At 41.4% G+C, this 11,331-nt stretch overlaps 1 protein-coding gene across 1 annotated transcript; it reads left to right on the top strand.

The window, feature by feature from the left end:
- Window positions 1-854: 854 nt before the first annotated feature.
- camk2n2a (calcium/calmodulin-dependent protein kinase II inhibitor 2a) lies at window positions 855-3,905 on the top strand. The gene is made up of 2 exons (XM_004542572.4): window positions 855-1,414; window positions 1,965-3,905. The coding sequence occupies exons 1-2, from the start codon at window positions 1,246-1,248 to the stop codon at window positions 2,033-2,035; spliced, it is 240 nt and encodes a 79-aa protein (XP_004542629.1). The 5' UTR covers window positions 855-1,245; the 3' UTR covers window positions 2,036-3,905.
- Window positions 3,906-11,331: the final 7,426 nt, after the last annotated feature.

The raw sequence follows: 11,331 nt of genomic DNA, 5'->3' as shown, positions 1-11,331 counted from the left end.
GGTTGAAATCATCACAAATCATCACATCAGTGGCACAAAGAAAGTCCAGAAGTTAAACAGTGCGTGTCTTTAGCCTTCTGTAAAACACGGTGAAGGTGCTGTCATGGTTTAGGGCTGCATTTTCCATTTGTAGCCAGTGGTCTTGGGGATCTTGTCAAAACTGATGAAATTCTGAATAAAGAAAAGTTCAGTCAGATTTTTATCCACCATCCAACAGCATCTGGAGAGCATCTGCTGGGTAACACCTTCATTTCATTTTGTTGGCAGAGAGTAGTAAAAAGAAGCAAACATCCCTCAAGTTTGTGGAAAAGTCTGAATTTTGAATGGAATAAAAACTGTTACTGTTAGCACTAACATCAAAAAAAAAGGGGGGGGGGGTCATTTCTATTAAAGTTTTTATGTATAAAAAGTGTTTTTTATTATTTTATTTTTGTCAGTCGAACATTGCATTGCAAGCCTCCACCAAGCTAAATCTTACATCTTCTAGCTGCATCTGGCACAGGGTATACATTGTTCCTGCCAAATAAATAAACATAAAACGGTTATACTAATAAAGTACATACAAATAAAATTAATTGAAATTAAAAAGTACTTATTCCCCTTCGAAAAGCAGAACAATAAAAAAGGTAACCTATGGAAGGGAAATGCAGACTATAAAGTGCCACATTAAGCGCTTTCCTGAGTCTACAGGATGAATAGACATCCTTAGGAAAAGTCCACTTCTCGAAGCCTCACGAGGCTGTGTCAGTATCTAGCAGTTTCGTCTCTCGCCTGTTGATGTCAGTCTTGCTCCTCTACCCCTCGGAGTCCCCACGCTCACACACATTTACACACAGCCACACTCTCGCAGCTTCAAACCCGGATGGATGACTTCACCGTTCTGCCTGGGTTTCCTTTATGATCCCGGGATCTCCCACTTCCCTCGCCAGACATCAGCCAGCAACACAGGCGAACACATCTCTCTCTCTTTCTCACACGCACACACAGATACGCACACACAGTCACGCTCGGTTCCTCTGCTGCCGCTGCAACACATCCAGAGACCACAGAGAGACCACAAAAGCACCCGGACCTCACGCACCGGCTCCCCTCATCCACGCAGACCGAGGATCGCAGCAGGAGACGGCGCTCTCAGACGGAACTGTACTGGCACCACCGGGGAAGAATTTCAACAACTTTTTTTGCTTGATTTAAAAATTAAAGAACTTCCCGAAGCTGGTGACCCTTCTTCACTGTCGTTCCACGATGTCTGAGGTGCTGCCATACAACGAGGGGAAAATGAGCGGCTACGGGGCGGACAGCGAGGTCAGCCAGATGTCCTTTAGCTGCGGACTGCAGGACACAAGCGCCTTTTTCGCAGCGTCGCAGGCAAAAAGACCCCCAAAGCTCGGGCAGATCGGCAGAGCCAAAAGAGGTAAAAACGAATTCAGACGCTTGACATTTACAAAGAATGGCAGAATTATATACGCTGCGCAAAAATGAGCTAGTTGTATGAATGGCGCTTTAAGTGACTTTGGAATTAAGTTCCCACATTACTGTCGTTTCCAGAATCTTCCGTGATTACCAGCAGCTCGATGCAAAATGCACCGCAGTTGTTGTTTTTCTCACAAGTGTCACTGGTCGTGAACGACATCCAGACTGTTTACATTCACGCACCAGCGATAATATTCATGCAAGGACACACCCCGTGATGCAATCGACTCAAGTGTAGGGTTTAAACGAAGGGATTAAATAATATTAATAATAATAATAAAGAAATGGCTCGAGAATGAGTTGTTTTCACCGAGTGCGTGTGTGCGGGGATTGGGGATTTGCGATAGTAATAATAATTCACCGTGCAAGCGCACAAGGGCCACATTTGCCCAAACTTACTTTTATTTAGTGCGCAATACCCCCCAAAATAAATCGTGACTTCTGATTGTGGCTCTGAGTAAACAACCTCTTCCTCTTTTTCTCCTCCACAGTGGTCATCGAGGACGACCGAATAGATGAAGTCCTGAAGGGGATGACAGACAAGTCTTCGCCCGGCGTTTAAACGTGACCGATGCCTTGCAGACTTTTTTAATTTTGATCACCGATTTGAAGCACTTGTCGGCTGTGCATGTTCGAGGATTGTGCGGGGAGGAAAAAAATCACGACGGCACGAAGCGAGGATGGGGTGATGAAATGAAATGGAGAGGAAAAAAGAGGCAGAGAAAAGGGAACGGAGAAGGCTGAAGAGAAGAGATGAAGGGAAGAGGAAGGAAGAATAAGATGAGAGAGAGAAAGAGAGAGACAGAGAGACTCTGGGGAGGAAAAAAAAAAAAAGACCAAGATTTATCATGGGATTGCTGGCAATTCTCCAAACGAATCCCGATTTTAACTACAGCTGCGCAGCAGGATGTTGAGATGGCGGGCCCCGCTCTGTATCTCAACCTCTGCTGACTTTAATGATGGATGAACTTGTCATTAATTCACGACCATCTCTATTTTTTCCTCCTTTCCCCCCCTAAAGCGCTGTAAGCATCAAAAATACTGCAACTAGAGGCTGAAGCTAAATCCCAGCCCCATTTCAATAAGTTGTACAGTAGGTAGGCTAAGCTCCGAGACATCCCCCTCCCCCCTCCAATACCTTCCCTCCCTCCTTTAGGCTCTGCTTTGTTGATTCAATCGGCGACGGTGCATTCAAGGGAGCTGTCCTTTCAGCACCGGTCCAATGCATTCCTGTTGCTGCTAATGCTTTTTGAAAACAGACCAACCAAAACTCTACAGTCTGCTAAATAGAGGAGACACGTTGTATGTAAGAAAAAAACAAACAAATATATATATAAATACATATATAGATATATATAGGAGGGTGCAATGTGAATATTTTCTGTTTTGGCACTTAAACAACAATAGGCTGCAGATTAATTGAAAAAAACAAGGCTACATTCTTCTTCTTGCATCACCCATCAGTGGTGAAAGGTGCAGGCTGACACCTTCATGTAGCCGATTTACACCTGCACATATCTCTTTAAAAATTAATCTTTTCTTTGCATTTCCAAATGCTCAGATATCTACAGAGGCCAGCAGGAACACGGACATTATAGTAATGTTTTAAATAACAGTCATGAAATTGATGGGAAAAAACATTTGCTCTCTATAATTTGGTTGTTTAGATTTTGCAAATATTTGTGTTTCGTCTTCGATGACTTTAAAGATTCTCTCCATCTATTTGCATGAACTTTCACTCCGGTGCCAACGCAGGTGCCACCACTCTTACCCTGGCACGCTTCTTTTTAACGAAAGTCATATTTGTATTTTTATATCTAAATATTTGTTATTTAAATTATATGCTAGTCTATCGTCTTAGAATTCATCAACAGGAATATTTGTATTACGGAGAGGATATACAGAATGAGACTGGCCTTCAGAGAGGCAAAGCGAGGACTTTTTGGGGGGAGTTGGACTGGTCTCATTCTATATCAGATGTCGCACATTTTTTAAAGACTAACTGAATGTGTCTGGGGTTTTTGCACACATCAATGTTAAACTATTATTAAGAAATCGTATACTGTGACTTGAGCTTCGTTGATGAATTTGTTAGAAAATGGCAGTTTTAGAGTATATTGCACTGTTTACGAGTATCCTCAAATAACATGTTGTTATATGATCGATTTTTGGACATTACCGTTTTTGTTTTGTTCTGTTTTTCTTTTTCTTTTCTTTTTTTGATTTTTTTTGTTCATTTTGTACCATTATTTTAAAGAAACTGGATATGGTTTGTTGTGCATGAAACCTTAATATTTTCAATAATGAAACATCGTTTTATGAAGCAAAAAAGCAACAAAAATGTCATGACATTCTAAGAATGAGTCATTGTATATTATGATGCCATTTTCACTGTATTTGGTGAATTAATAAATGGTGAAAGAAAATGTTAATGCGATTCGTTGATATGGCTTTTATCCCAAGACACTCTCTCTCTGTGTGTGTGTGTGTGTGTGTGTGTGTGCGAGCAGAATAACAAACAAACTTGGACTGCTTCTGTGAATCGCACTGCAGAAGGCAAAAAAATCAACAACAACACATAAACGAAACAAAGGGCGCACCATGCGACGCACACCGTTGCAGCACTGGGAATCGAAAGGCTTTTGTGCAATCGGTAGCCATCACCTTTGTGACAGTAAATACTGATCCTCGATTAAAGAGCGAAACAGTGATCCAGCTGCTGAGCTGTAAAACAGCTCTTGTGCCGGCCTACACTAGTGAATCCGTTAAATCCAAAACCCCTAGGGAGCTACAACTGGCTACATGATCATCTATCAAAGTCTGGCTGTGTCCCTCATACAGTAGCTCTTGATTAGTCTATCACATGTTCAAGCTCTCTTTAATTTCCCAACTCTGACGCACAGGTATCATAAGTGTCATGGTCTTAAAATACTGGTTGCAGCATTTTTATTTATTTTTCTTCATCCAATGTGCCCCCATTGTCCTGTCAGGTGAACTACATTTAAACTATCACTTTGCCACCTCTCAGTTATCATCGGTTAACTGTTCCATTACTAGTCAGCCACTACAATAAGCTTGTGGTCTATGCTATTTACCAGCCGTACATACTATAACACAGGGATCAGTGAGCTTGGAAAGAAGGTTGACTGGACTTCTTTGAGTTTCGTGAAGATACTAAACAAAAGAACTGAAACTTTAGAACTGAAGAAGCCTCTCGGATGAGAGGTGAAACGCCTTCACAAAGATTAAAGAAGTCCAGTCGCTTTTCTTCAAGCTCTTTAGACTATACAGACCAATGATTTCACCTGTTGAGACCTTCTAAATCCTCAAGAACTGTTGCTCTTTGGACTTCCTAGCACTCCTTTTTAGTTGGTTGGGCTCCTGCACCCATTCATGGCAACCTTCTGATAAATTGTTTGCTGAGCATATTTTGCTGAAAGTGAGAACATTTCTCCAATTGAAAAACGCTACGTCCAGATGAACAGAATGAACCTCTTGGGAGTCACTCCACAGCTTTTCCCTATAGAAAGCCTCATTTTAACAGTGATTCTTGTTTGGGAATCATAGTTTTGTTGTTTGTTTGTTTGTTTTTATGTTTCAGGAAGAGCTGCTAATGAATCCTGTGCCAGCAACATTGCTTATCTTTTCGGGGAAACATGGTCAGGTAATATCAGCTCTCCACAACAAACTGAACACAGAGCCAATCACACTCCAGCTTCTATTTCTGGAAATCATGCAAGCTCAATAATACATTTCATCAGTTTCAAACATCGAGTACCAGGACGGATCTATAAACAGCTACATGTTATGACAACAACAACACATGCATTTTTATTTTAATTGCACTCCATCCTAAAAGAAGAATATACGAGCGTCGACAAAGCGTCACGAGTGTAACCATCCACGTTCCCATCAGCGACATTATTGACTGTCCTCACAACATCAGCACTGTGCAGAATGAACAAATAGTGCTATTGATTATGTTGTTGTTGTAGTTGGTCTATGTGTGCGTGTGTGTGTGGCTGACTGAGGCCGTGGACAATTACACATCTCACAGTAATGGGCAGTCCTGGCAGGCCGGAACCAGACTGACATATATGGGCTGATATTAAGCTTCATGCCTCTTACCCTGTCATCAGCATGTCTCTGTACATGTGAATCGTTTAAAAGTCAGACTATCAATGGTGCTGCAGTGGCTGTTCAGATTCTGTTGTTCAGGATAATTATCAAATATGTTCATGTTCAGGAATTGAACAGATTATGCATCAATCTATAGAAATTTAATTTAGATATGTAGATTCTCCTAACATGAAACACCTCCCTAACTATTAAAAACACAAAACTGACTATTTCACTGAGTAATCTATTCTTTGATTACAATCATCTTGTATTATCTCCCAAGAAAACTTTGAGATTCAGTAGTTTCCATTAGCTTGGTGTCATCCAGGTCATGGTAGCCCAGCGTGTTTCAAAACAAGGCAGATGGACTTCTTTAGGTACGTGAAGACATTTTGCCTCTCATCCAAGAAGCTTCTTTGGATCATAGTCACAGGTATTTAGGGCTGTCCCCTTGGGGCTATCCTTTTCCAGGCATTTTCAACCCCCACTCACACCTTGACTCAGGTGACCTCAATAGCTTAAATGGTAGTAGGCTGTGGTGCGGCAGGGATTTCACACCTTGGTCCTGGTGATGGTAATGAACCACAACTTTTTTAAAACCTTGGCTCATGTGTTAAGGATTGGCCTTCCCACAGCCTGGAACTCAAAGGTATTGAACGAGTGTGAGATCATCTTGACAGAGAATGTGGAAAAACAGCCAAGAAGAACCTTGAATGTCTTTTAAAGAGCTTGGAGAGCTATTCCTGAAGACTTCTTAAAGAAACTATAGTACAAGAAATATTGGCTGAGAAAGGTCAGGCTTTGCTGAAGACTAAAGGTGGTCATACAAAATACTGAATTTCAAGCTTGTTAGAATTGAAAAAAGTCAGTTTTTTCCTAATATACTGTATTTTCATCTATGTTTGCACACAGTTCAAAAAACTGCATTTTCCTGACACAATATAAAGAAATAAGGGCTAAAGACTTTTGCACAGCACTGTATGTGAATAAAAACAAAAGTCATAATAGGTTCTCTTTAAACTGCAGCATAAGATGTTTCTTTAACATTTCAGTGAACCTGTGAGCTACTGCCCTCTGATGACACACTCATTCAGTTCCATCCAGTCATCATTTTACAACTCTGAAGGTCAGAGGTCACATGACTGCTGGCTGGACTCGCAGATGTAACTCAGGCTGATGTAGAAGGTAGCCTGGGAGTGCAGGCAATGCTAGGGTCACGAGAGACGTGGCATTCTGTGCTAGGATGCAAACACGAGCCCCACAAACATGCAGAATGAGCACTGTCGATGTTATTGCCGTCAGACCCTCTGTTGTCATCCCTTAAGCACACAAACGCCACTTTCCCCAACATCCTGAGTGGGCATACATTAATATTTCTCCTCCTGTTACATAATTCTGCCACACAAGATACCATACCATTATGCCCTCCCACGAGACGTGCTGTTGAAAGCAGCAGCGTCATTTCCTCTTAGACTACGCTGCTTTTAATGCAGCTACCGCAGCTAGTCTGAAGCCAGTGGCTACACTGTGTGTAAGTGAAAGGAAAAGACTTTATTCATTAGGATAACACTGAACACCCTGAATGCCAGAAAAAACTAATCTGAAAAAAACCCCAGTGATTTAAGCCACTTCAACTAGAGTTAAAAACCAAAAGGGAGTGTCCCTGAAATGCAAGAAAGACCACCTACTTATGCAAGGAAGTTCAGTGTGCACGCAACCACGGTATGTAGCTGCAAAGGTTAAAGTTGACACACACATACCGCTATGACCTACAAGGTGAGGGTCCCATAACTCAGGAGGGGGGCTAGCTGAGCTAGTATTACCATTAGCAAGCTAATCTGCAAGAAAGTTTACAGGCGCTGCTGAGTGTGTAAGCTATTTCTATATTAGGAAAAGCAGAAAAACCAGAAACAACTGCAAAGTCATCATGTGTTTTAAGGCTTTTTAAAGAGTTGTTCTCAATGCGATTAAACTGGTAAATTTGGACCAATGTTATTATCAATTATAATATCATTTTAAAGGAAGTTTTATTTTTGAGTCTTTCCTGGCACTGGCTTTTTGTCTCTTCACTCTGGACCAGAAAGGTCTTTTTCACAGCAGACATCTTGGCCTGTCACAGTACGGAGAACACAGACGATGATGGATGGATGCCACTTAGGGAGGTCCTGCTCATCTGCAGGCTGGTCAACACAGTGGGACACAGTGGAAATGAGCCATCATTGCTAAACATTCCTGCTGTTGTTCCTCTGATGATGTATGATATATGCCTTATGAAGAATCAACAGCAGGCTTGACCGATAAGTATCGCTGTATCTCCAACTTTGATCCACTTTGATCTTGAGAGGGCCTGACCAGTGAAACTGCATGATAACTGTGTAACATTTCAGTATAGTGAGGTCACGGCCATCACCAATAAATAGTTTGTGATGCTTTGAGTTTTGTGACATCGTTTGTTATCCTGTTGGTAAAAGGCATCAGAAAATGTAGCCATGAAGGGATGAGCATGATCAGCAGCAATATTCAGACAGGCTGTGGCATTTAAAGGATTCCTAGTTGGTACTAAGGGCCCAAACTGTGCCAAGAAAACATCCTCTGCAATATTAAACCTCCACAAGCAACTTGAAGTTTTGATATAGGGCAGGATGGATCCAGGCTTTTAAATTGTTTACACCAAATTTTGATCCAACCACCTGAGTGTCGTAGCAGAAATCGAGACTCATCAAACCAGGTAATGTTTTTACCTTCTGCTTCCCACTTTTGATGAGCGAGGTGAATTGTAGCCTCAGTTTCCTGTTTGTTGCTTACAGGTGTGACACCCAGTGTGATCTTCTGCTGATGTAAATAATCTACTTCAGAGTTCAGAGATGTTCCAATAAAACTTACCTGGGACACAAGCAGGCAGCAAAGTTGTGTTGTGATTCTGCTTAAACAAAAATGTGGCAGAAAAAATCCAGATATGTTGTGTTAAAGCATGCTGTAGACTGTTTGACTTGCATGATCTCCCACACAACACCCACACACCAAACCATTGAGAGCCAAATGACGCTTCCAGAGAGGACAGGGCGGTGGAAGAGACAGACATGAGAGATTCAGAGAGGCATTGAGTGTGCAGTAGATTAGTGTTGTTGCTGCCCTTGGGCAACAGAGTATAGAGGACAATTAGCAGCAGGAGAGAAAAGTCCGGCTCCATTTTCTTACACACACACACACACACACACACACACACACATATAAATACTCAGCACTCACTTAATCACAGCTTGAGACACCTGGATTTCTCAGGGTGAGAAACAAAAACTTTTCAGAAGGAATATTTTTATGTTTATCTTTAAACCTCTTCTGTGTACGGCCTCTGCCTCACTCTGTGGTTATATAATACTAGCCCAGTCGATTTAAATCTCACTGTCGGGGTCTGTGCTACTGCACATCAGTCATTCCAACTCACAGAGCTGAAAATTAAATTTAAGGATGGAGGAAGTTATTCGTATACGGACGGGAAGCAAACTAAAGTAAGAAAACTGAACCCAAAGGAGAAAGAAGTGGGGAAGATGGCATCATGCTGCAGGGGACAAGAGAGCAGAAAATATAACTCCATGAACAGGGACATACCCAACCTCCACACACACAGAGTGCTGAATCCATCAAATGTTATGTCCCAGAGCTGCAGAGTGGCTGGCTGCTGCCCCCACAGCAGCCTCTGTGGTCAATATCAAACCCGCTGCCATTTAAGAATTACATAAGCACCCTCTTGCTATGCACATTGAACAGGTGCCAGGCCGTACCTGAACTTTGCTGCTCACAGAGCAAGGGCATTACAGCCATTTGTCACCATGGAAACCAGATAGTGGTCAGACAACTATCCAGTGGGGTTTACCCAGATTTTTAAGTGTATGCAAGTATTTGTTGTAATGGGAAAGCCAAAAGTAACAGAAAGCACAAGGGTGGTAATGTTACACCCACTTTAACTTCTAAAAAATGATACCATATGATATATAGATATATAGATATTTGCACACTCACATTTCTCAGATCAAAGAAATGTTAATATTGGACTTAGATAACCCGATTAAATACAAAATGCAGTTTTTAAAGGATGATTTCATTTATTAATAATGTAAAAAGGTTATCCAAACCTACTTTGCTCTGTTGCAAAAAAGCAATTCCCCTGCAAACCTAGTAACTGTTTGTGCCACCCTTGGCTGCAAGAGTTTCAATCAAATGTTTGCAGTGACTGGCTAAAGTCTTCATTGTTCTTTGGAGAATTGCTTAATTCAGCCAAATTGGAGGGTTTTCAAGCATAAACAGACAGTTTAAGGTCACGCCAAAGTATCTCACTCTTATTTAACTCCGCGTTTTTGAGTCATTCAGAGCTTGCTGTTGTGTTTCCTGGCATAACCCAAGTGAGCTTGACCTTTATGAACTGGTTGCCAGACATTTTCCTTCAGGATTTTCTGGAAGAGAGCAGAATTCATGGCTGGAGTCCTGCTGAAGCAGCAAAGCAGCCCCAGAGCATCACACTGCCACCACCATGCTTGGCTGTTGGTATGATGTTTTATGAAATGCTGGATTGGTTGCACAGATGTAACACGATGTAAACCTTCCAAAAACTTTTAAAAAATCAGTCCACAGAGTGTCGATGGTGGAAGTGCACGCAACCACGGCTTTTTATCACTCCTGGGACTGTTAAAGTTACAGTGTGTTAAATCTCACCACCAGTAGACTGGAGACTGCTGAATTCTACTTTCTTGCCTTTCCCAATTCAATTAGATAATCCTAGTTATGGTGGCTGTTAAAGATATCCTGAAGTTTTCTGTTGGCAAGCACTGAGGTTTTTACCGCCATTAGCTGCTAGCCTCTGTTAGCTGCAGTTAGCCTCTGTTAGCTACAGTTAGCCAGCTTTAGTGAAAAGGTCTTTGAAGTGGTTTGAACATTGTTGGCCTCAGACACTTGGAATGGAATCCAACTGTTATCAAAGACAAAGTGTGATTTTTAGGACACTTGAGCCTAAAGTTAGCTGCTACAATGTTAGCTTATAACCAGCTATTATTTAGCCGGCTTTGTCATCAGCTGTTCAGAAACAGAAGGGTCGTATGTCTAATCTGCTAACAATAAGTGTTTGTGCACCTATTTGTGAGTTACAGCCCTGACGTCAGTTCAGAAAATAAGGCTTATGTTAAGAAGGAAGAGGATGACATGTAGACACTTGTGCTGACTCTTTCCTTTGTATTCTCACTTCTTTTGTGAGGTGGACCCTTTTCAGATGATAAAATGTAGTTATGATGATGCATATCTTGATTCTGAATGTGCAGACATGACTTAAAATTGACCTCAACTGGGTATACTCATGGGCAAGCAACTTGGTACTAGCAAATTGTTGTCAAGCCAATAAAAGTTTAAGAGTTTGGTTTCAAAGTGAGATTCAGCCCTCTTACATTTCAAAACACCATGAAGGAAAAGTCTGGTGGTCTGAATGGGACTTTGGTTACTACCCCCATCATTTATACTTTCTATGCCAAACAGGGTACCATCAATCCTGCATAAGACCTCTATAGTCATCAATAACTCCCAGTTCTCCCTGTTGTTCAAAAGTTAATAAAAACCAATATTTCTGTGCAGTGCAACAAAAGCTTAAAATAAAATTCAACTATTGCTTTTTTTCATATTACGATAAAGCTTACACAGTGCACGTAGTGCTTTTCTATCACCCACACCTTGTTTTAGTGGTTTTTTTAATACTTG

This window comes from Maylandia zebra, linkage group LG18 (genome assembly GCF_041146795.1).
Source record: "Maylandia zebra isolate NMK-2024a linkage group LG18, Mzebra_GT3a, whole genome shotgun sequence".
In the NCBI taxonomy this organism is placed as follows: Eukaryota; Metazoa; Chordata; class Actinopteri; order Cichliformes; family Cichlidae; genus Maylandia; species Maylandia zebra.
The sequence above is the reverse complement of the archived record's forward strand: the minus strand, read 5'-3'. Positions and strand labels throughout refer to the sequence as shown.

Coding starts and splice junctions, on each gene's coding strand:
- camk2n2a (XM_004542572.4), top strand. CDS start 1,246: ATGTCTGAGGTGCTGCCATACAACGAGGGGAAAATGAGCGGCTACGGG. Junction 1,415..1,964: donor GATCGGCAGAGCCAAAAGAG/GTAAAAACGAAT, acceptor TCTCCTCCACAG/TGGTCATCGAGGACGACCGA.